Source organism: Rhipicephalus microplus, chromosome 3 (genome assembly GCF_043290135.1).
Source record: "Rhipicephalus microplus isolate Deutch F79 chromosome 3, USDA_Rmic, whole genome shotgun sequence".
In the NCBI taxonomy this organism is placed as follows: domain Eukaryota; kingdom Metazoa; phylum Arthropoda; class Arachnida; order Ixodida; family Ixodidae; genus Rhipicephalus; species Rhipicephalus microplus.
In genome coordinates, this window is record NC_134702.1 from 201141866 (window position 1) to 201168574 (window position 26709).

Genomic DNA, 26709 nt, shown 5'->3' on the forward strand with positions numbered 1-26709 from the left:
GCGCCGGACAATTCCGCCAAACTCCACCAGGCAATTTTCCCCTTTAACTGATATTAAAGGAAATACACAATTTATTCAAAATGTTACTCACACTTTAAGGTGACACAAAACAACAACACTGGAAGCACACCGAACCCAAAACCCTGGATAGCCGCGTCTTCAACGTTTTCAAACAAGTACACCTAAAAGAGTAAAAAAAACAATCACTAGCTCTTGTCTAGGTCAGGAAAAAAATGCCAGAGTTCTCGAGACATCCTCTCGCGTCAATGGCATCGACTTAAGCCATCAGCGTTGCCATGGAGTACACCCTTTTTGTAGCGTATTTCCAGCGTATATTGTTGCAAAACGAGGCTCCAACGCAGCAGGTGGCCGTTCTTAGAGGACATGGTCTGTAGCCAGGTGAGAGCACAGTGGTCCACTTCCACAATGAACTTGCTTCCGGCAATGTAACAAGCCAGTTTCTGGACTGCCCAAACCAAGCACGCACATTCCTTTTCGCTAGCGCTGTAAACCTGCTCGCGAAGGGTGAGTTTCCGGCTAACATAGAGGACGGGATGCTCCCCCCTCATCCCTTTGACTAAGAACTGCCCCCATGCCTCTATCACTAGCGTCGCATTGGACTATGAAAGGCCTGGAGTAGTCCGGTGAACTAAGCAAAGGTTGGCTCGACAAGGCCGCTTTCAAAACGCGGAAAGCCTTTTCTTTCTCCTCATCCCAGTCGACCATTTGGGGCTCGGTCTTGCGCAACGCGTCAGTAAGAGTGCTGGCAATGTCGGAATATCTAGGGATGTACTTACGATAGTAACCAGCTATTCCAAGAAAAGCCCGAATATCGGTTTTCGTTCGGGGCTGGGGAAAGTCTCGGATAGCTGCCACTTTCATTTCAGAGAGACGGCGATGCCCTCGACTGATAACATGCCCGATATATAGTACCTCTGCTTGTGCTAGCTGACACTTGGGCGCCTTTACCGTTAAACCTGCTTCGCGTAGGCGTGTCAGTACTGCTCTCAAATGCACCAAGTGTTCTGGCGAGGACGAGGAAAACACGGCGACGTCGTCCAAGTAAGGCAATGCGAAGTCCTCTTGACCCCGCAAAACCTTATCCATTAAAATTGAAAAACAGTAAGGCGCGTTCTTTAGGCCGAAACTCAACACTTTAGGGCGGAATGTCCCCAATGGTGAAATAAATGCAGCATACCGGCTCGCCCTCTCGGTGAGCGGCACCTGCCAGTAACCTCTCACTAGGTCTAGCGTTGAGATAAATTCCGCGCTGCTTACCCTCTCGACGCCTCATCAATGTGGGGATCCTCAATGTGGGGAATTGGGTATGTCTGATCCTTGGTGATGAGGTTTAACTTACGATAGTCTACGCAAGGACGCGGATCTTTGCCGGGTACCTCCACAAGAATTAACGGGGAAGTGTAATCACTTTCACACGGCTCAATCACGCCCAATTCTAGCATCCTGTTAACCTCTGCTTTTATTAGCTCAAGCCGGCGAGGTGACACCCGATACGTCTTAGATCTTACCGGTTCCGACGAGGTAAGCTCTATATCATGAGTGAGGACGGATCTCCGGCCTGGCTCGCTTACAAATCTGTCCTGAAACTCGGTCAAAAGACCGCGCAATTCCTGCTTCTGCTTCATTGTCAGCTGTGACTTTGATACTAAATCCTCAACTCTTTTCTCGATCGGGACTTCGTCCGATTCGGGAGCTAATTCAGGAATTTCTGCCGGAACCTTTTCCGGAACATTTAAAGTCATGTTCACGATGGCTTCCCTCTCTTTATAGGGTTTGAGTAAGTTGCTATGATACACCTGGTGTACCTTACGACTTCCTGGTAATTTTACCACATAGTTGGTGTCAGACAATTTTCGAGTAATCTCGGCCGGGCCGACCCATTGCACTTCAAGCTTATTCTTTTGGGAGGGCCTCAACAACATGACCCTCTCTCCTACAGCAAAGTGTCGCGCTTTAGCTGTACGATCGTAGTAAAGCTTAGCCTTCTGCTGTGCTTTGGTCATCGCCCTCTCGGTCATTTCTTGGGCTTTTGTTAGACGATCCAATAAGGTGAGGACATATTCCACTACTACAGGATCATCACCCTGACCTTCCCACGACTCTCTCAGCATACGAAGAGGAGACCACAGTCTGCGGCCGTAAACAAGTTCCGCTGGCGTAAACCCTGTTGTCTCATGTGGTGCAGTTCTTAGTGCAAACATCGCTGCAGGTAAGCACATTTCCCAGTCAGTTTTTCGTTCAAAACATAAGGCTCTTAACACTCGCTTCATCACGGAGTGAAGCTTCTCTATCGAGTTCGACTGCGGATGGTAGACTGAACTATGCAATAATTTCACGCCACACCGCTCTAGAAAGGTTGTCGTTAAGGCACTCGTGAAAATGGCGCCCTGGTCTGATTGTATCTCGGCAGGAAAGCCTACCCGGGCAAACACGGACAGAAGTGCGCTCACTACTTCCACGGAAGTTGGCTCTTTTAGCGGGACCGCCTCTGGAAATTTAGTAGCTGGGCAGAATAAGGTCAGGATGTGACGGTAGCCTGAAGTTGTCTTGGGCAAAGGACCTACTGTGTCAATTACCAACCGACGAAAGGGCTTCGTGATTACGGGTACCAGCTTCATTGGAAATTTCGCCTTATCTCCCGGCTTACCCACTCGCTGACACACATCGCAAGATTTTACAAACCTCTCTACATCTTTAAAGCATCCAGGCCAGTAGTATTCCTGTAAAAGACGATTTTTCGTCTTCTTTACGCCTAAGTGGCCTGACCATGATTCTCCATGCACCAAACTAAGCAAATCCTGACGATACGCCTGAGGTACGACTACCTGGTCAAACTCTACTCCTCGCCTATCTAGATATTTTCGATAGAGTATGCCGCTCCTCTCTTGGAATCTCACATTTCGTTTGGCGATTCCCTCTTTCAAACTGTCCTGGAAGTGCTTAAGCGTCGGGTCCCCTTTTTGTTCGGTTATTAATGAAGCGGGGCTCACCTGCTGCGGCCGACTGAAATTATCCGAAGTTGGCATGACACACAACTCTTTTGTATTTCCTAGTACCTGGAATGTGTCACCCTCTGTGCTATCCTCTGTACTACCAGGAATCGGCTTGGGAGCAACGGCATTTTCTATTTGCTCGGTCAACGAGGCGTAATTGACCCCTTCCAATTCGGGAGGAGGTTTAACGTCGCCTTTAGGAATGGTTGCCTCCGCGACTACGGCTTCTGCAGCCTGTTCTCGCACAAGTCGATTTGTTACCGTGGTGTCCAACTCGCAACCAGGCCCGTTGTCGATTTGAGGCTTGTTTGCCTCAGTGAATGTTGCTCTCGCAGCCAGCACACGTGCCTTCGATCTAGTCAGTGCCTGCACTATGCCTTCTCCCAACGTTAGACCTTTCTCCTTCAGCATTTGATCTGACTTATTTGAAAATAAGTAAGCATACTGAGGGGGTAGATATGGCGATACCACGGCTTCCGTTTCCAACGTACCAAATGCGCCTTTAAGGACAACTTTAGCTACGGGGAGGCACTGACTGTTTGCTTCTACGGCTTGTCTAACCCAGGCACAGTCTCCTGAATACTGTCCGGACTGAACAAAGGACGGATGAACTACGTCCATAGTGGCTGCGGAGTCTCTAAGAACCCGACACTGCTTGCCGTTCACGGTAAGGTCGTACATATAGGGCTCTAACAACTTCATGTTCTCGTCGGCTTCATTTATAGATAAAAAGGCCACCTTTTCTTTCGGGCAATGTTTCGCGAAGTGCCCTGTTTCGTGGCAATTGAAACAAGCCGCCGGTTTTTTTGCCTCAAATTTCCTTTTGCTTGCCTCTGCCGACGCCCCATGGTTAGATGAATTGTTTTCCTCACCCTTTTGTGCGAGACTTGTCGGTTGTTTTCTAAACGGCGCCTTATTCGGCCGTAGGAATTGTTCCCTTTTTGGCTCGCTGCTTGCCCCGAGGGCGCGGCGCGTAACGAATTCTTCAGCGAGCTCTGCGGCTTTTGTTACGGTGTTCACGTCTGGTCTATCCTGCACCCAGAACCTCACCTTTTCTGGTAACCTTTGATAGAATTGTTCCAGACCGATACACTCGAGCACCTTGTCGTGATTCCCATACGCCTTTGGCTCTTTGAGCCACTCCCCCATGTTGGCCATTAACTTGTAAGCAAACTCCGGGTATGAATCATTGTTCTCTTTTACGGCGTTGCGAAATTTTTGTCTGAAACCTTCCGCTGACAACCTGTATTTCTTGAGAAGGCTCGACTTTACCTCACTGTACTCGTCAGCCTCCTCTTTCGTGAGGCGCGCGATTACTTCTGAGGCCTCCCCCGGAAGTAGGGACAACAAGCGTTGAGACCATGTATCCTGGCTGAAACCTTGCCTTTCACAAGTTCTCTCAAAGTTGACGAGGAACAGCCCAATGTCCTCCCCTAGCTTGTACGATCTCATTAGGTCCGTCATTTTGAACCTGACCCGCTCTGCTGTACCGAATGCCTCGCTGCCTCCTGCTCTACTATTATGGCTAATCTCTAGCTCGAGGCGCTTTATTTCAAGCTCGTGCTATCGCATCTTATCTGCCTCGGCTTCTGCGGCCTCGGCCGCGGCCGCCTTTCTTTCGGCCTCTGCCGCTGGCCTCTCCTGAATCTCCTCGACACATTCTGACAGCTCGTCATCCTCCGCCCCCAATGCGAGAATCGCCTCTATCAGCTCTGGCTTTCTTTGAGAGTCCGACACCTCCAGATTCAACTCCCTTGCAAGTAGCAACAACATGGACTTTCGCAGGGATTTCAGATTCATGGCTGCCTCCAGTACCGCTGTCTCTGTTCCACAAAGATTCCTGTCCTGCAACTAATTAACCTTGACGGCAACGAGAGCTCTAGGTTCCTGTCTTGCCTCAAGTTTTCCGTTAACTTAGTCTACAAATAAAGCTTCAAAAAGCTCTTATACGGAATCCTGCCCTGCCACTGTTAACCTTGACGCCACTGACAGAAACAGCTTAACCAAGCTATCACACAATTTCTGCCTGACGCAAGTTACCTGTTAACCCAATGACCAAGACAGCCCCTCTCTACCAGCTTTTAAAATGCCTGGTAAAATTTAACAGAGAAAGCCGGCACTCACCCAGTTCGCAGTCATGTATCCGGCGTCGTGCCTCTCAGAAGTGCCGTTCGATTCCCTCTGGAAGTCGATGAGCTCGTGTCATCCTTCTCCTGTCGTCCCGTTGTTGGACTTCGGGCTCACTCCGTCCTGTGGTCGCTTTCGGGGTTATCAGCATCCCGCCGCTGCCATCCAGTTGTTGGGACTCCGGGTCCTGCCAGTCTCGTTTTCGGTAGCTGGCCCCGTCGCAGGATCCATCGTCCAACAATTCAGCGAGAAAAAGGCGCCCGAACAAACGACAGAGATTTATTTACATGTGGAGAAGTGATCAACTGATCCAAAGAGAGAAGAGTGAGAGTGATACAAAACGTCTTCGGCATTTTATAGCGCCACGTTGTTGACACTGGGCGCCTTGTCCGCATCGTCAGCCAATACGGTGTCCCCGGCACCTCGGCCACGAGAGAGGGGGAAACACCTCTCACAACACATGGAGTGGCACAACCTAACACGATGTCCATATATGGTCCCGGCGCCCTAAAATGTTACCAAACATGGTCACGAACGCACAGCAGATTCCGGAGTTCTCCCGGCGAGAGGAGGAGCCTGAATGGGGAGGTGGGGGTGGACGACACCGTCGGTCAAGAACCGGTTCTCCCCCCAACTCGTCTTGCTTGGTTCCCTAGGGCCGGTCGTAACAGTATGTATACGCGCGCCAGCAAGATTGAAGGAGTCCGTGCCATGACGTCATGCAAGGTCCGATCAGGCGGAACACGCATGGGGATATTTTACTAGAACAGAAGACAGCAGAAAGGGGTGGTGGTATTGGGGCATTTACTCATAAAAGTACAGACTGGCAAAGGGTCAAGCAGGAGTGCAGGGAACATTTATGGCTAAAAGGAAAAGTGGCAGGACTGAAGGCGCTCCTGGGTTTTGTATACTTGTGGACAGGGGCAAAAGCCAGTGAGGAAAACCAAGAAATGGTGCAGTGCATAGCAAATGACAATGACGAGCTAGGAGAAGAGTGCGAGGTAATAATGTTAGGAGATATGAATGCGAACATAGCAAATCTGGATGGATATACTGACCCAACAGGCAGAATGCTATAATTGATATGTGAAAGGCATGATTTAGTCATTTACAACACTACCAAGAAATGTGAACGGCAGATAACATGGGAGGTGGGAGTGCTGCAGTCGGCGATTGATTACACAATGATATCACATGGGATGTATGATCGGCTAGCGGTGATGAACATAGGTGAATATGGGTCCAGAATCTTGGGTAGTGATCACAAACGTATCAAGCTGAGTTTTGGAAAAGAAATAAAATTCGAAAGGTGGCATTATGAGCCAGCACACGGTAATATTTATTCACAAAAACAAAAAAAATAGCAACTAAAGAGATTTAGAAAATAATCACCGAGGTTACTAAAACAGAGTGCACGTACACAAATTTAACTCGATTGTTTGAATTAGAGCTTGCTATGGTACGAGTCTAATCAACCGGGAAAAGCAGACACAAACCCATGGGCTGGTGGAATGAGAAAGTCAAGGGAGCCATAGTAAGACGTCTGGAAGCCTACAGGGAACACAGATGCTAAAAAAATGACAGCATATCCACGGGGTGAATGATGGAGAGTGGGGCGAAGCATTCGTCCATCCATGCGTGCGTCTGTGTGGCCGCCCGTGCGTCCATCCACCGGTCCGTGCGTGTGTCTGTTCATGCGTCCGCACGTTCATCTGTGCGTCCGTTTCTGCCTTCGTCCATGCATCCGCTCCTGCGTCCATCCATGCGTCCATCCGTCCGTGCAGCCTCCGTGCGTCCATCCATGCATCTGCCTGTGTGTCCGTTCTTCCACCTATTCAACAATCCAAGTACGCCCCGCCGCGGTGGACTAGTGGCTAAGGTACTAGGCTACTGACCCGCCGGGCGCGGGTTCGAATCCCGGCTGCGGTGGCTGCATTTCCGATTGAGGCGGAAATGTTGTAGGCCCGTGTGCTCAGATTCGGGCGCACGTTAATGAACCCCAGGTGGTCTAAATTTACGGAGCCCTCCACTACGGCGTCTCTCATAATCATATAGTGGTTTTGGGACGTTAAACCCCAAATATCAATCAATCAATCAACACTCCAAGTACCACCATCTCGCATCTTTTCATCATATATTCCTCATATAGAAGCACCGCCATCCAGTGGACATTCTAAGGACTGAACGAGAGGAGACCCATGCACACTTTCTTACGGCTTGCGCTTCGTGTCTACTTCCCGCCTTTAACCACCTCGAGTTCATGGTATATACTATAGTTCACTGTATTCATGGCCCTGCGGCCCAATGCTCGCTAAACCTTTCAAAAATTTAGGAGGTTACGCCCAGCGAGTATAACGTAGCAACCCTTTCTTGTCTTCTGTGGGTTGTTGAACAATAAAAAATTCGCAGCGTGCGCGTTAACTAAAAAGACAAACTCTCCTGTCTCTCATTCCCCCTTAGACGCCATTGACATGTACATTGAGCACTATCTTTTATTTCTCAACAACGCACAGAAGAAATCTCTCACCAGCTCTACCTAGGAGGTCAAAATGTTATACTTGTTACACACTACTACAACGGCTACGAGGGGCAAATGGGTGTCGCATAAGGAGCTTCACCCCTAAAAAGGATAGAAAGACAGCTACGAAGTTTGGAACCATATTTTAATTCTCTGAATAATAAAGCAAGCATGAAACAGAGATTTATAACTACAGTTCGAGGGGTCAGACTTGAAGGGGGTCAAAATGTTATACTTGTTACACACTACTACAACGGCTACGAGGGGCAAATGGGTGCCGCTATAAGGAGCTTCACCCCTAAAAAGGATAGAAAGGCAGCTGCGAAGTTTGGAACCATATCAATTCTCTGAGTAATAAAGCAAGCATGAAAAGGAGATTTATAACTACAGTTCGAGGGGTCAGACCAGAAGGGGATCAGGCAATGGAATATATGAAAACAATAATGACAGAAAAGTTTAAACACCAAGAAAGCACTGCATGCACGATACCAGATGCGGGTAGACCAATTAGCGCAGTGGTTCCACTGGGACAACGTGAGCGGGAAAGGGCAGAGAAAAGGGTTACTAATAGCGCATAGACAGGCCCTGAACCCATCCCAATTATGCCAATAAAAAATAAGGACGAAACGCTAAGCAAACATTAAGTGAGGCAGCGAGCAAAGCAATTATGGAGTGGGAATCCCCCAATGGGTGGAAACTAAGCAGAATGAGCATGATCTATAAAGGAAAGGAGGACTAGGCTGATATAAACAACTGCCATCTGATAGCTGTGACATTGGTGGCCACATGGTTCTGTGATCGAGGTCATCGATCACGGATTAAATTCCCACATGCGGTGCAACATTCTCATGACATATGAGTGAAAAAAAAAATGGTTCCAAAGCTGCATGTTACACCGCAAATGTAGTCGAAAGACGATAGTCTTGCGTCTGGAGAGAGTGTACAGAACGTTTATTTGACGTTCTGCGCGCAAGAAAATCAGTGTATTGTGGAGGCCCTGCGTTAGAGTGCCTCGAGCGTGTAGCGGAGGCGAATGAGCCCATCGAGGCACGTTAGACACAAGCGCCATCTGGCAGTTATTTTCGAAAACGAAGGCGAGCAGCCCACGGAGAAAGATGCGCGTCAGTCTCGGAGGTGATAAGGTGTAGAACGCAAAGCGACGGGCAGGTGCTACCTCCGTGACGTCATAGCAAAGCGTTGGAAACAACTTTTTGAGCATCGCGTTGCACTGTCAGCGCAGCGCGCTAAAACGCTACATTCCTTAGATTTCTGTGTGCCTCTTCTAGTATAAAGGCAGACATACAAAACTTCGAAGTGTTGTTATGGCGCCTCAGATATGTGCAATAATTGCTTTTTAATTGACAATCGCACAACTATGAACGCTAAACCTTGAGCAATATAGTTGGGCGCTGCGAATGGGGTGGGTTCGGTTCCGTTTGAGGTATCGTTAGGGCAGATAAACAGACAAATGTACAGACAGACCAAAATTTTTCCGTCGAAGGTCCCCAAGAAAGACTATCGTCTTTAATAAGAAACAATGTTACCGTGTGTTTTGTTGAGGTTAACAAATTCAATGCCGTGAAAATTAAAGCCAATTAAGCTTCTCATACGGCATTCCTCATCACCCACTGAGCAGTTTTTGCAATATTAAACGCGATAATCGAAGTACTAAATCTTTTTTCGCAGTTACTTCACTGTATCTTATGCCGACAACGCGTTTACATACTTTGCTGATTTTGACTTGATGCACAAACTTGGAGAGTGCATTGTCACTTAATTGAGATGGAGCCGTAAAGGTAAGCTAACAATAACATGGCATACAAGAACATACACTGTTTTCCATTAGGACGTTTGGTATCTCCGTTGAAACGCAGTACCTTGAATGAGTCTGCGTACTCACTGATGCAAAGCATGCGTGCAACGTGGGCAATGCTAAAACATGCTTGGAGTTCATGCGTACAAGCCGGAGATTATACTTTTTTTTCACATACTCAACGCTGACATTAACGCACCCGCAGATCATCGCGTCAAATTAGTTTCTACGTTGCGGTCACTGCAACTGGCCCTAGCTGTTACTCTCAGTGAGCGCCGATGCTTTCTTAAACAAGATGCATTTTTATTGACACAGCCCTCACCACACACAATTGTGTCTGTTTCACCGTCTGTAAATGTGAGATTATATCATGACCGACTTTCAACGCGCCCTATGCTCCAGAATTAAGGTGGTTCTATTTCCAAAAACCATACCGGTATTCTTCGCACAGACCGCCACGTGGATCTACTTCTCCTAGCTAAGCAGCCAGCCAGCATGACAGACTTTTTTCACGCAGTTTAGCAGACACTAATATGTTCTTTGACTCGATCGCATCACAACTCGCCTTGCAGCAGTAAAATGGCAGAAAATGTTCAACAGGGGAAAAAAAATAAAACTTTCGCGAAGCACCGTGCTACGCTGAGCCAGCAGCGGTGGTGTTTTGCCAACTACCTCCATTGCACGTGCGCCGGCTACGTCATACAGCGATGTAGAGGACGCGGTGTAACAAACCCCGGCTGGGACAGGTCTATTCGGGCAAGTGGTAAATTATTTGAACAACATAACAGCGATACTGCATCCTGTTTCGGTACGTTACCCAAGGGGAAGCCATTCGCGAGGTTCAGCAGGCTTTCGGTGACGATGCAGTGAGCAATTCTCGGATAAAAGAGTTGCACAACCACTTCAGCGATGGGCGTACATCGGGGACAGCGAACCGCGATCAGGCAGACCCTCAACAAGCCGAAGTGGGTTTATGTCATTGCGCAAGCGCGGACTAACGACGTATACTTTTGTCTTCTCACAGTTCGAGAACTTGCGAACGAGGTACACCGTGAGTAAGCGTTGGATCACTATACTTCCAAACTTTACGATTATGTGAGGCGCGAGCGATATGATCTGTGAACGAAAAAAAATTGCCGGCAGCTTCCCTCGGGGGAACACTGAGGAGGATGCGGAGCATATAATTGGTTAACGGGGTGTTAAAGTGCGACTTACTTGGGTCGATGGCTAAATTGGTTAACGTGGTTGTGAAATGGGGTGTTAAATTGCGACTTACTTGGGTCGATGGCTAAATTGGTTAACGTGGTTGTAGGAGAGGGTGTTAAATGAGTGAACACGTACACACGTATGCGAAAGGGCGGCGCTGGTCGAAGGGATGTCGATCACTGTGTTTGTGGATTCATTGGAATTCATTTCACCGCGACCTTGGACGTCGACGCGCCGTACAAACCAACCGACGAGCGGCAACTGAGCGAGCGAGCGCCGACCTTGAGTATATATACAGCGCGACGGCGCATGCACTGTCAGCTGTCGAATGTTCGAGAAGGGGGAGAAGCGCAACGGCGCATGCGCGCGCGTCAGCGGCCGAGGTTCTCGTAGCGAACGCGCATGCGCGCGCGTCAGCTGCCGATGTTCTCGAAGCGTGACGGCGCATGTGCGCTACATTATACAGCTAGCGAATGTTCGTGAAGAGGAGAAGCGCACGCGGTGTGTAGAGGAGGAAGGGTGCACAGATGGTGGAGGAGTGAAGCGCGCGCGGTGTGTAGAAAAGGAAGGGATGCACAGATGGCGGAAGAAGGAGGAGGAAGCTTGCGGACGGCGCCGCACTACAAGCCTCGAGTATTAGATGCTCCGCATCTAAAAAACTTCGCAGGTCAATGCCTCCTAGCAACGCATTGCCCCTTCCTCAACGTCTTATGTATCAAGCACAGCATTCCTGCGAATCGTCAGGCGCCGTACTGCACGATATTGCGTCGCGTGACTTTTGACTGCTTCCCAAGGTGAAAATTTTGAGCAAAGAAAACTAATTCGACTCAAGAAAACACATTATGCAGAATATTCCAGGTTGGCTGATGACTTTTCAAAATACGTGCTCGAGAAACAGTTTTAACAATGGCGGAAGGGATGGGAGAGGTGTGTGCAATGCAGAGGAAACTGCTTTGAAGGAAATTCGGATTTTGTACCCGCTGATCAAGAAATAAATTTCTTCTGACCAAGCGTTCGATACTTTTTTACTACATCTCAGGCAGGTAGGCATTATCATAGAAAAAAAAAGTCAGATCCCACGTACAGTGGGAACCAATGTTATGCGAAGCGCGAATGAGAAATATTGATATGTCGCTCTAAAATCAGTACAACGCTACGAGGTGGAGGCAATTGATGCCGTACATGATTTCCATGTCTTGATTGTCATGCTTGGATGTGCCGTTTACCTTTATCTATTCACGTCCCGTGATACCAAATTTAGTATATGTGGAGCTAGCGATACGGCCGCGACACGCTACGAGAGTGGTATGTTCTCGCGTTCTTACATGACACGCGTGTCAGGATTATCATGTTTGCACCAGTTATATATTTTGTCATCCATTGACTTCACGTGACACCAAATTTGTTATATGTGAAGCTAGCAAAACGGCCGCGATTGCATCATGAAGGGCCCATTATACTCCAATGTAGCCCCGCCGCGGTGGTCTAGTGGCTAAGGTACTCGGCTGCTGACCCGCAGGGCGCGGGTTCGAATCCCAGCTGCGGTGGCTGCATTTCCGATGGAGGCGGAAATGTTGTAGGCCCGTGTGCTCAGATTTGGGTGCACGTTAAAGAACCCCAGGTGGTCTAAATTTCCGGAGCCCTCCACTACGGCGTCTCTCATAATCATATAGTGGTTTCGGGACGTTAAACCCCACATATCAATCAATCAATACTCCAATGTATCGTTGACGCGTGCGCACGCTGGGCGCAGCGACGCTCTAGCAAAAGGCGAGCTCTCTTTAGTTTGCCGCCCGGCGCGACCAGCGTCCGGCGCGACCAGCGTCCGGCGCGACCAGCGTCCCGACGGCAACCGGCGCGAAATGCGACATGCTGTATTTCGCGCCGATGCCATAGAAAAAAGACCTTTTTTTGATTTCTCTATGCCGATGCGTTACCCAGACAACACTGGGTCTCCTTTTCGTGCCCGAGGCACGCCGGACGCGCTGAAACGCGCATGCGTCAAATCAACGCAGCGCGGCTCGTGCCTGCGTGTATATGGCAGGGCCGGCGCCTGGCGTGACGCGACGAAATGAACGCCGGCGAACACGCGCACCGCGTCACGTCGAAATGTATTGGTGCCTTGACTGTGGCATGTAGTCATGTTCTTCCATGACACGCATCTCATGATTACCATGTTTGCACCAGTCACATACCTTGCTCGTCCATTGGCGCTACGTAATACCAAATTTGGCACTGAAGCTAGTGAAACGACCGCGAGCGCATCATGAGTGTGGCATGTAGCGACGTTGTTACATGACACGCATGTCATGATTATCATGTTTGGATGTGTCATTTACCTATATGTCATCCGTTCGCGTCACGTAACACCGAGTTTGGTACATGTGAAGCTATAGCAAAACGGCCACCAGCGCATCATGAGCGTGGCTTATTGCCACCCACACGTAGTGGGTCGACTGCAAGAGCGGCTCTACCATCTGGAGGAAAGAAAGAAGTTTTGCGTGTCTCTTCTCGGCTCGAGAGCCAGCCACGACTGACGCATCGTCCTAGAGCTAGCTACCCGGTCATTCAATATATCCCCCATTACTTGTGACTCATCGTGACAAACTGGTGGAGGTGCTGGGTATTGGGCGTGCGTCCTCGTACGTGATGATCTTGTGTTGAGTGATGGACGTCTGGCGGATCTTTGAGCAACTTGCGAAGGAAGACCTGTACTCGAACAAGAGCGCCCGCAGCGCAGTATGTTTATCGGTGGACAGATCAGGATTGATGTCAATGTTGCTCATTGATGTGTCTACGTTATCTACTATCTCTGACGTGAGACAGTTGGTTACGTTTGCTACTTCGTGGGCAAACGCTATCGAAGTGCCACGGAAAAGGTGTCGATGCTCGTTGCTAAAGTTGGTAACGAGCAATTCAGATCAGCCGTCGCGAACGTGTATTACACTTCTCGCTACACATATGCCTTGCTGCAGGAGGTGTTCTAAATTTGTCTCGGCCACCACATCGCCATCGCTCAAACCACAGCATGTTACGTCGACTAGAACACTGGCTCGAGGAGGAAGCGTCACGCTCTGTTCAGAAATACGGAGTACGTCGACACGCATTTCGTCATCCTGCACGTTGATTGCTCGCTGGGCTGAGAACGTGACGCGGCGCTCTTGCAGATCAATGATAGCTCCATTTTCCTGTGGAAAATCAACTCCCAGAATGACGTCACGAGGGCATTCAAGTAGAAAAAAGGAAGCTTGCTACGAATGTGTACCCTTGAATCTGTACTCTAGTTGTGCAGGCGCCCAGTGGAGTTACGACATGGCCACCAGCTGTCCGAATCTGCGAGTTATGCCACGGCGTGATTACTTTCTTCAGCTGTGTTGTCAGTTTCCCGCTCAGTATAGAATAGTCTGCGCCGGTTTCCACTAACGCATTAACTACACAACCATCAATTGTTACTGCTATGTCGAGTGAAAGCCGGCTATCCTTTGCAGCAGCAGGTGATGTCGGACCAGTTTCTGTACGGTTCTGCGTCAATAGTAGGTCTTCAGCGCTTCGACGTTCAGCGACCCCGCCCCCAGAGGTCGCTTCTGCTAGTTTTCTCGGAAGAGGCTGGGAGATCGTGCGGTAGAATACCGCTGGGATATTGATGAAAATCGCCTCGGTGATGGCGAGCGCGACTGGCGCCCGGCAGACGGTGGTGCATGCTACTGGGAGAGGTAGTTTTTGATGTCGCGTGGTCTCTGATCGTAACGGGGGGGAGGGCGAGTACGCAGAGAAGCCGCGAAGCCCAAGACGGCGATAAGGACACTGGCGGTACAAGTGATCAGCTTCTCCGCAGTGAAAGCTTAGAAGCCGGTGATCGGGTGTGCTCCAGACATCAGACTTCCGTGGACACGAGTGCCGATCGTCGATGTACTGGACCGGTTGCACCGAACGATGGGCAACAGAAGCACCACGGACAAAGGGCAGGGGCAGTGGCGTGTACGTGCCTTCGCAGTATGGTATGTGCTGCGCTTACTCGAGTGAAACTGCAGGGACAGGATGAACGAACAATGGCGGCGATGCAGCAGGGTGTTTCAAGGCTTCCGCGTAGGTTGTCTTACGGTGGTATTCAGCAGGAGCTGACGCAGCTGTATCAGGAGGCAAGGTGTCCCGGAGGGCCTGGTGCAGCTCATCTTTGATGACAGTTGCAATAGAGCTAACCGTAGGATGAGGTGTTACACCAGCCTTTTGCAACTCTTCACGTACGATATTACGGATGAGTTCACGTAAGGAGTCATTGCTGGTCCCAGTGGCGGCGAAAATGTCAGCAGTGGACATGCCACTGACTTGCCTGTCGTATTGGTTTGATAGCTGATGTAGCATTTTTTCCATTGTCACGGCTTCAGACAAGAACTCCGCGACAGTCTTCGGAGGGCTTTGCACGAGGCCGGCGAAAAGCTGGTCCTTGACACCACGCATCAAGTGACGCAACTTCTTGTCCTCCGTCATTCTCGAATCTGCCCGTCGGAAGAGACGCGTCATGTCTTCGACGTACGCGGTCACAGTTTCGTTTGGCGACTGGACGCGGGCAAGAATAGCTCGTTCAGCTCTTTCATGGCGGTCAGCGCTGGCATATGTCTGCAGAAGGCTACGAGAGAATTCGGGCCACGTCGTCAGCTGCTCCTCTCAATTTTGATACCACGTGCGAGCCCTGTCTTCGAGATAGAAGTAAACACGACCAAGTTTCGCCGCGTCGTCCCACTGATTCAAGTTGGCTACGCTCGAAGTCCGCCAACCAGTCCTCAACGTCTTCGCTCTCCGTACCATGGAACGTATATCGGTTCGACGACGTGCTTCCCGTGCCGGTTGGCAAGGTTTGTACCGAAGTGGTGGTCATGTTTGTTGACGTGGTGGGAGCAGTATCGCTGACTTCCGGAGGCAATCCTCTGATTCGGCGGCTGGTCCGATGCACGGGAGTATTGACTGGCACTGGACTCGTATTACGGCTTCCTGGGGGGGTCTGCAGCATCCGTGGGACTACCCAGCACCTTCCACCAGTTTGTCACGATGAGTCACAAGTACTGGGGGATATATTGAACGACCGGGTAGCTAGCTCTAGGACGATGCGTCAGTCGTGGCTGGCTCTCGAGCCGAGAAGAGACACGCAAAACTTCTTTCTTTCCTCCAGATGGTACACTCATCGGGACAATATAGTCATGTTGTTACATGACACGCATCTCATGATTATCATGTTTGCACCAGTCACATGCCTTCGTCGTCCATTCACGTACTGTAATACAAAGTTTGTCATATGTCACGCTAGCGAAACGGCTGCGAGCGTATCATGAGCGTGGCATGTAGTCATGTTGTTACACGCCCCGCATGTCATGATTTCCATGTGAGGGTCGGTCGCTTGCGTTCGCCATGCAATCATGCCATACCATACCAGTTTCGCAACATTCCATGTGAACGAAATTACCGCATGGTACTGGTTACTTGAAACGGCCGTCCCCATCTGCAGCGCCCACCAATGTTGCTGCTCAAGGTTCAGCGTTCATACTTGTGAAATTGTCAATTAAAAAGCCATTATGGCGCATGTCTAGAGCACCATAACAACGCGTGTATATTCTGCATGTGCGTATTTTACTAAAAAAAGGCATACATGAGGAATTTTAGGGACCGTAGCGCTTATCACGCTACGCTGACCATGCAACGCTTGCACGAAAAGGCGAGAGTTTCCAACAATTTGCTAAGACGAGACGGTGGTGGCACCTACCCATCGTCTTGCGTTCTACACCTTATCACCTCTGAGATGGGCGCACACACCCGTCTCAGAGCCACGCGCTTTGTTTGCTAAGAAAACTGCCAGATGGCGTTCATGTCTCACGTGTGACGTGACTTGATGCGCTCGTTCGCCTCCGCTGCACACTCGAGGCACTCTAACGCAGCGCCTTCAGAATAACATTAACTGATTTTGTGGTGCAGAACATCAAATAAATGTTTTGTTCTATCTATCCACACGCAAGACTATCGCCTTTCAACGACATTTGCAGATTAACATGCAGATACGTGGCCAAATTTTTTTTCGATGCGAAATACTTGAAGTATTTTGTGGAGACTACAGACACAAACGTTACTTTCATGACGTCACATCGCGGCTGGAAGCAGTAAAATTTGTTCTTTGCGAAATGTGTGACTTGTTAATCATAATATCCAGCAGCGTTGTCATTGGCAAGTTTTTTACTTACCCGCATTTGTGCGAAAAGTCCGAGATAAATTCTGTCTCTTCAAAAAATTTCCAAAACGGGTGCGACTCTCGGAGAAATTTTTTAATAATTCTGAGGAGTCTACGTGTGCATAATATATATATATATATATATGTTGCCCATCGATCTAGCACTCAAGATTGAAGGTGTCCGAAGCTCACTCTCACTTATGATTGACGAAGACAGTGGAAAAGAAAAACAAGATAACATCCATATAAAATTAAGGCATTTCAGCTTCAGAACAGGAGCCCTGCGAACAATGCAGTTGCCAAAACATTTTTTTCTTTTATAGTTCGTTCATTGCTGGCTTTTACCTTGATGACATTCATGTTCCTTCGCAACAAGATTGGTTTCCGTCAATCTTTTGGTTAACTCATCATTGCTTTAAAGTTAGCTTATCAATCTCTTCAATTATTTGTTGATCATAAATTATTTGGCTTAATTACGAAGTAGTCAGCAACATTTATTTGTTCATGTCGTTATAGAGGGCATCGGCGAATTTTGAAATTCTAGCCTGATTTAGCTAAGGCACCATGTGTTGAAACTTCTTGAATTATAGCACTGTTGACTTCAGCAATACAGAGCCCGGCGTAAATAAAGTTCTGTAGGAGTGAACAAGAAATAGCCTGCTCAGGCATGAGGCAGGTAAATAGGGTTGAGTTCAAAAGGCACCGACAGTCCACCCCGTCGGTAAAGCCGGTCATGCAAATCGCGGGAAAAAAGTGCCACCATGACGTCCGTCGGGTGTGAAGTCAAGCAACGGAAGTTGTCTCGATTTGTAACCCCGTCGGTCAACTCCTCAACATGGCGCTGCCTGAACAACGTGGCTACGACCCTACGACTCTGTCGTGGTCGTATATCCCGACAAATCCATCAGACGACGGCCCATCCACCATTTCGGCGGAGCAAGCTGACATTTTTCAACTCGTCGAGGGTCGGCGTCGCCGCCGAAGAAACGCGGAAGGAGCGTCTGCACTGAAAACTCCTCTCAACAATTCAGCCACTGGAGACGCTCACGCTCCATCTCCTAAAGCTCCACAAAAGACTTCACCAGTCTCCAAGTGGACGCCGAAACCAACGGTCAGGATGAATCCTGGCGACTACGTGATCGTGCTCAAGCCACGCATCACAGTAGCCCTCAAGGCAGCGTTTCAACAAGGTGAGCTCGGCGCTGCCATTTCCCAACTCATCGGAAGGCAGCACATGAATGACATCACCATTTCTCCCAATTGGGAGCAAAACATCATCATCTGTGGCACGCAGAATCACGAGGTGGTTCAGAAACTGCTGTCGGACTTTCAAATCAACACCAGCAAAGGACCGCTGCCGCTTCGCGGTCACCTCAAGCTCACCGGTGATGTGTGTCGCGGCGTGATTTCTGTGCACAACCTCGAAACCAGTGCGTCCCTGAAACATAGTGTGCAGTGGCGTGGCGGTGAACTAGTCCATGCGCGCAAGCTGGGGAACTCCAACGTAGCTGTGTTGACTTTCGCGGGAAGGAACGTTCCGCGTTTCGTCCACTATAACGCAGAACTGACTCCCGTCAGGGAGTACAAGAAGACAGTGCCAGCGTGCTACCGCTGTGGTGCACTGGGGCACCGGGCGGATATCTGTCCCAACCCGGTCACCGAAAGATGCAACCTTTGTGGCCAAAACGTGGGCGCTGGTCCTGAGGGGATGGCCCCCCCCACGAATGCAACCCAACGTGCATAGTTTGCGGGGGTCCGCACCTCACCAGCTCCCGCGAATGCACTGAAAAATTCATCAGGCTTCAGCAACCAGGGTCCAGGACATCGGGGACCCCAACAAAACCAAAGCGCCGGTCAACTGGCACAGCGCCAATTCCTGGCAAAGCAGCAGCGGCAACGCTACCACCTGGCGCGGCGGAATCTCCAGCTTTCGGCGCTCCGTCTGGCAACGCTGCACGCAACCAACACAAGGTAGGCAGTTGGGTGGAGGTCGCCTCCTCTCCCTCCTCTCTCTCCTCTCCACCTTCTTCTGCCACAAGCACTACCGAGACACAAAAACTCAGACATGAGCTCGCCCTTTTGCGATCTCAGAATGAAAAAACTAGCCAGCGAACTTGACTCGCTCAGAACCAATCTCACTACTAAGCCCTCGTTGAACGACGAAGAGGAAAATATGACAGACAGGGAGATTCCTACTACTGTAGAGAGTCGCGTCGCGGCCCTGGAGACCCAGGTGAATGCAATAGAAACACAATTGGCCGACCTCCCCAAAATTATCCACGACACCATCGCGCGTCATATGGAGACTGTCATCGCACAGGTGACACAAACAGTAACTCACATTATCCAAAAGTGGATACAAGACAATCCACGCGTCCTCAAGCGCGTAGGGCCAATTACGGACGTTAATCGCCCCTCAAAATTTAACAGAGTGACTCCAGATGAGTCGGACTTTTCTGAAGACTCCAGTACGTTAGCACAGGGTGCTAGTGAACTGAGTAATGCTAACAACACAACCCCACCCTCTATCTCCGAACATGGCCTCCAACCCTAGGTCGCGAGCCAGAGCAACTCAGCCGTTGTTACTAACACAGTGGAACTGCAGAGGTCTCAAGAACCACAAGAAGCGGGCTCATTTCCGCCTCTATCTTGAGACCTTTGAGTTCATCGTTGCCGTGATTGCCCTTCAGGAACCCGGCACGGACGTCAAACTCACAAATTACACTACATTTCAACACAACCCGGAGACATGTATACTTGTTCACAAGCAATATACCGCCCAGGAAGTCACACTCCCCACAACATTGCCTTTCCCATACGCGATGGTGTCGGTGCTGCCTATAAGGCGATCTGACCCACCTGTTCATATTTTAAACATTTACTGTCCCCCAAAGCTTAAGAACGTCACGTTCAGCGCAACTTTCACACAAGCTATGCAGGTGGCAGGACGGGACCCCCTCCTGATCGTCGGTGACTTCAATGCCCCAAGCAGGTTATGGGGTTACCCACGAGAGGACACACGTGGAAGGAAGCTTGCGGAACTTCTTTCTACACCTGGACTCACCCTCCACACTGATCCCGCCAGCCCAACACGTGTAGGCAACTCTGTTCAACGAGATACTTGCCCGAACCTCACAATTACACGCAACATACGCCATGCCGACTGGCTGAACACACAGGACACTCTCGGTAGTGATCATTGTGTATTAAACACAACCGTGTACATGCGTCCCTTAAAACGCCCACTTACACAAGCTCATATCCCAGACTGGACAACTTTCCGCACCACTCTACCTATTGTAGACCCTCTCCAGTCGGGATACGACACCTGGTCTAAATCACTGACGTCTGCACTGAAACAACACGAACAGCTGATACAGCTCACGGAAACTCAAACGGACGTGGACAACCACCTCCTCCATCTTTGGCAGGCCCGCCGCAGCCTCACCAAACGATGGAAAAAACAGAAACACAACAGACGCCTCAAGAAACGCATCCTAGAACTCATGGAGCAAGCTGCGGAATATGCTGCTCAGCTAGCCGACACTAACTGGGTGGACAGGTGCAACACGGCTGCACGCCAGATCTGGTCGCAACACGTGGCGCCTGTTTCGCGCTCTCATCGATCCAACACAAACACGCACGGAAACTCAACGTCACTTACATAAGGTCATGCACAACTTTACAGGAACGACAACACAGCTGGCAAACACGCTCAGGGACCGATACCTGTACGCAGGCAAAAAGAACACGCAGTTGGACACCCCGTTCCAGCTCCACGACCTCCAGGCGGCCTTACGCAAGATGAAGCGTGGCACTGCACCAGGGCGTGACCAGGTTACGGTCAAACTGTTGGCCAATCTTCCCGACGCAGCCTACGCCACGCTCCTCAAATACATCAATAGAATTTGGGACGGAGAAACTCCTCTCCCTCTTGAATGGAAATCAGCTCTCGTGACTTTCATCCCGAAGGCAGGTAAACCTATTGACGTGGAGAACCTTCGCCCCATCTCCCTCACGTTGTGTGTCGGCAAGCTGATGGAAACGATGGTGCGCGACAGACTCTCCGAGTTTTCAGAAACACAGCACACTTTTGCGGACACCATGTTTGGATTCCGCCCTCAGAAGTCAGCCCAGGATATACTTCTACAGCTCCACCATGACATATTGGATCCTGTTGAATGCCCCCACAATGACAAGGTAGTCCTGGCCTTGGATCTTAAAGGGGTATTCGACAACGTGAAGCATGAGGTAATCCTTGAGCACCTCAGTCAGACCAACTGTGGTTATAAAACATTCAAATATGTTAGACAGTTTCTTACAGACCGTCAAGCCTACATACGCATACAAGATGAGGAACATGGGCCTTACGTCATCGGCTCGAGGGGAACTCCTCAAGGCGCGGTCCTCTCTCCCCTCCTATTTAATATAGCCATGCTTCATCTTCCCCCCAAATTGGCTTGTTTACCAGGGATACATCACGCTCTTTACGCGGATGATATCACGATCTGGGCCACGCAAGGTAACCTGGGTCACATGGAGTCATGCCTGCAAGCAGCAGCGACTGTAGTCGACGGCTACGCAACCTACTGCGGACTCCAGTGTGCCCCGGCTAAGTCAGAATTTGTGCACGTACGTCCCTCCCCTCAGGACACAACTCAGCTCCATATCAGTCTTCCCTCGGGACCGATCCGTGAGGCCAAGGAGATCCGCGTCCTTGGCCTCTTCATACACCACCAACGCAAGGCCGACACCACAATAGCCAAACTTCGCACGGTGGGAGACCAGGTGGGCCGTATGGTCCGCCGGGTCTCCAACAAGCGGGGCGGATTACGAAGCAGGGATGCAATGCGGCTTGCCCATGCTTTCGTAACGAGTAGAATACTCTACTCGACTCCCTACTTGCACCTACGCAAACACGAGGATGATCAACTCGAGGTCATCCACCGTAAAGTTATCAAGCGGGCTCTCGACCTCCCTATCACCACGTCCAACCAGAGACTTCTGGCCCTAGGCGTGGTTAATACCTACCGGGAACTTCGAGAAGCCCACCTCGTTAACCAATACACGCGCCTTGCACAGACCCATTCCGGTCGCCGCCTCTTGGACCGAATACACATCAAACACGATTACTATATTGAGGAAAGGGTGAGAGTGCCAGAACCTTGGAGACGCGCCCTCCGGGTCCGACCCCTTCCCCGCAAAATGTCTAAAGAAAACCACAGTGGTCGCCGCCAGGCGCGCGCGGAAGCGTTGCAGCGACACTTTGGTCAAGAGGAACACGTGTGCTACGTGGACGTTGCCGGCCCGCACCATGGGGGGTGGTATACTGCCGCAGTCATACACAAGGCAAACACCGTAAACGGGCTCACTTTCAAAGCCTACAGCGCAACACACGCGGAGGAGATTGCCATCGCTCTGGCTCTCACCTATCCCTCTTCTAAACATATCATCACCGACTCACGAGGGGCCTGTCGGAACTATCAGCTAGGGTGGGCTTCACCGCTTGCTCAGCGCATACTGGAACCTAGCTGCCGATACGTTAATCCAACTCCGCGAAATCTGGTTTGGGCACCCGGTCACCAAGGACTCAGGGGTAACGAACAGGCCGATCAGGCCGCCCGCGCACTCTCTTCCCGGGCTATCTCCCTGTCTTTGGAAGCCTACTCGCAATCAGACAACTCGGCCCTTTCATTCAAAGATATTACCAATTACTACAAGGAGGAGCACCGGCGCTATCCAGACCCTTGTAAGGGACTGCATCGCGCTTACGAGCGCCTCCTTTTAAAACTGTTTACCAATACTGTACTGTGCCCGGCGGTGCTAAAACATTTCATTTCATCCTTTGATGGCACGTGCCAGTTCTGTGGTGAGGTGGCTGACACCTTTCACATCGTCTCGGCGTGCCAGTCTAATCCATCTATCCCCCCCAACCCCAATCCAACGAGAGAGGACTGGGAGGCGGCCCTGCTCGGCTGTCAAGACCTGAAGGCCCAAGAGGCTCTGGTTCAACGGGCGCGGGCGGCGTTGCTTGCCAATGGAGCCCCGGAATAGGGGTTCCACCTAGTGCTGTGAGGGTAGGAGGCCAATAAGGCCCCAACCCAATCACCTCTCTGTAACCATTTAATGGTTATAAAATGTTTTCACCACCACCCATTTGTAACCCCAGCGGCGAGTTGAAGCCCACACGAGAATATGTTGAAGTCTTACTTTTGAATTTTAAATTAGGCCTCACCCAAACGGGCAAGGCCTCCCAAAAAATGGCCTATAGGCTCATTAGAGTGTCCTCCCCCACGGCAATCTTTAGTAAAAGGCGAAAGATTGATTCGACCTGCTGAGGGAGGACCTGAGCGATGAATACCGCACGGCCCACACTCCGTGGTGCTGAAAAATAGCCAGAAAACTTCGATGAAGTTTATTGTACGTTTCAGCCTTTTATTCTTAACATATGTGTTCTCGTAAAAACTTATCTGCATCACTCACCATAGTAACGTATACTTTTTATTTACAGAAGTCAAATATAGGCACTTTCCTATCAGTTTACGTTCTTATGCTGGCGAAAAATGTATGCAGCCGCGTACACTTCCATCAAAGTTTGTAAGTGCCGGAGTAGCGGCACGTGAGCACGCATCTATATCATACTTGGCGCGCTCGTATATCGTTTTAAATGCGAACATTTCTTTGCGAACTTCGGCGACTGTGACCGTATCTATCTATCTATCTATCTATCTATCTATCTATCTATCTATCTATCTATCTATCTATCTATCTATCTATCTATCTATCTATCTATCTATCTATCTATCTATCTATCTATCTATCTATCTATCTATCTATCTATCTATCTATCTATCTATCTATCTATCTATCTATCTATCTATCTATCTATCTATCTATCCACCTACGACATTTACCTCTCCTGGCCGCTTCGATAACGGTATCGACACCAAACTTGGTACGACATAACATGACTGTAGGAACAACATATTTGACTAGTCATAACACGAAAATAATCACATGTATACGTAATGATTTACATTTCATCGTCCTGTAGCTTTTGCGGTGGTTCAGTTCACATGCCGTGTTGCAAAACTGGTATGGTATCCCATGATTGCATGGAGAACGCAAGCAACAGACCCTAACATGAAAATCATGACATTCGTGTCATGTAGCAACATGTATGCATGCCATGCTCATGACGCATTTGCGGGCGTTTCGCTAAGTTCACTTATACTTTTTACTTTTACATACCGAATTCGGTATTACGGTGCGTGAATAGCTGACGAAGGTATGTGATGTGCAAACATGATAAACATGAGTTGCGTGTCATGTAGGAACAAGACTGCATGCTACGCTCATGATGTGCTCGCGGCCGTTTCGCTAGCTTCACATGTACCAAACTCGGTATTAAGGTACGCGAACGGACGACATAGGTAAATGACACATCCAAATATGGTAATCATGACATGCGTGTCATGTAACAACATCATTACATGACACACTCTTGATGCTGTCGCGGCCGTTTCTCTAGCTTCACATATGCCAAATTTGGTATTACGTGACGCCAATGGATGACAAAGGTATGTGATTGGTACAAACATAATAATCATAAGATGCATGTTTTGTGAGAACACAACTACATGCCACACTCAAGGCGCCAATACATTTCGACGTGACGCGGTGCGCGTCTCGTTGGCGTTCATTTCGTCGCGTCACACCGGCGTTGCCACGCCAGGCGCCGGTCCTGCCATATACTCGCAGACGCGCGCCGCGCTGCGTTGCTTTGACGCATGCACATTTCTGTGCGTCCGGCATCCCTCCGTCACGAAAAGAGGGAGACGCAGTGTTGTCTAAGTAACGCATCGGTACGAAATGCAGCATGTCGCATTTCGTGCCGGTTGCCGCCGGGACGCGCCGACGGACGCTGGATGCGCCTGGCGTCAGCCAATATAGTGCTTGCATTTTGCTAACGTAACGTTGCTGTGCCCAGCGTGCGCACGCGTCAACGCGACATTGGAGTATAGTTTGCCCTTCATGATGCGCTCGCGGCCGTTCGGCTAGCTCCACTTATAACGAATTTGGTGTTACGTGACGTCAGTGGTTTACGAAATATATTACTAGTGCAAACGTGATAATCCTGACACACGTCTCATGTAGGAACAATGCAACATACCACACTCATAGCGTGCTCGCGGCCGTTTCGCTAGCTCCACATATACTAAATTTGGTATCGCGTGACGTGAATAGGTGACGAAGGTAAGAGACACTTCCAAACACGATAATTATGACATGGAAGTCAAGTACGGCATCATTTACCTCCAACGTTGTGCCTATATTAAAGTCAGATATCCACATTTCTATTTTTTATTGTTATGATATATAAGGAGATATAGGCGCACAAATATGGCGCCGGCTACTTCTCAGCCCTTCAGTGAAACTTGGACACGTATCTTGTAAAACATAAAAAGCAGTGCACGAAATATAGAACACTCGGGCACAGATATGCAAAGGCACCTTATACGCACATATCACAACAAAATGATATGAAAGTGTTCAAAAATCAACGAATAAAGTCTCTGATAATGCCCCTCGGTAATATTCGGTCCAACCAGCACAAAACAGCAGAACACACGTCTGGTCCTTCTGAAGATATATTCGCTAGTGTGTACATAATAGTCGACACGTCATTCACTTCACTACACGCACATGATTGCTGTCACATGATACTGCACATGATAAGTACATGTGTTATACAAATGAAAGTTTGTTATTTCTTAGTACTTGTCGGCAATTCCGCTGTCTTGTAAATTAATGTTTTTAAAGCGTGCGACTGTAAAATTCCAGTTGTCCACGGGTCTAGAAGTTTTCTCTTTCGTGTTTCGCATATCATCGATTCCTACTGTACGTTGGGTCTGCCAATTTTAAATGCGAAGCATTTCTTAGCGAGATTCGGCGACTTTGAGCGTATCTATCTATCTATGTATCTATCTAGGCGCTTACGACTTTTAGCTCACCTGGCCGTTTCGATAATGCTATCGATACCATACTTGGTATGACCTAACATGACTGTATTGAGAACATATTTGACTAGTCATAGCATAAAAATCAAGAGTTGTGTGTCATGAATATTATGATTTACTTTTCATTTTCCTGAAGCTCTTGTGGTGGTTTCGTTCACGTGGCATGTTGCAAAACTGGTATGATATGACATGATTGTATGGTGAACACAAGCGACAGACCCCGAAACCAAAATCATAACAAGCGTGTCATGTAACAATTTGGCTATATGCCACGCTTATGATGTGCTCGTGGCCGTTTCGCTAGCGTCATATATACCAAATTTGGTTTACAATACGTGAATGGACGACGAAGGCATGCGATTGGTGCAAACATGATAAACTTGAGATGCCGTGTCATCTAACAGCATGACTATACGCTACACTCATGATGCGCTCGTGGCCGTTTCGCTAGCTTCACGTGTACTAAACTCGGTATCACGCGATGCGAACGGACGACATAAGTAAATGACACTTCCAAGCATGATAATCAGGACATGCGTGTCATGTAACAACATGACTACATGCCACAGTAATGATGCACTCGCGGCCGTTTCTCTAGCTTCACATATGCCAAATTTGGTATTACGTGACATCAATGGATGACGAAGGATGTATCCGACTGGCGCAAACATGATAATCACGAGGCGCATGTCATGTCAGAACATGACTACATGCCACAGTCAAGGCACCAATACATTTCGATGTGACGTGTTGCGCGTGCTCGCTGGCGTTCATTTTGTTGCGTCACGCCGACGTTG

At 49.3% G+C, this 26709-nt stretch overlaps 1 protein-coding gene and 1 non-coding gene across 2 annotated transcripts in view; both read right to left on the reverse strand.

Moving 5' to 3' along the window:
• The window catches only part of LOC142803099 (uncharacterized), a 47658-nt gene that overhangs the window by 13370 nt on the left and 7579 nt on the right, over window positions 1-26709 (reverse strand). Inside the window, exon 3 of the mRNA XM_075888206.1 lies at window positions 6638-6692. Coding sequence (XP_075744321.1) covers window positions 6638-6692 — 55 coding nt within the window. The remainder of the gene's footprint in view (window positions 1-6637; window positions 6693-26709) is intronic.
• Window positions 23121-23246, reverse strand: LOC142804335 (U5 spliceosomal RNA). Its single transcript, XR_012894601.1, has one exon. It is a non-coding gene; the product is annotated as a U5 spliceosomal RNA (small nuclear RNA).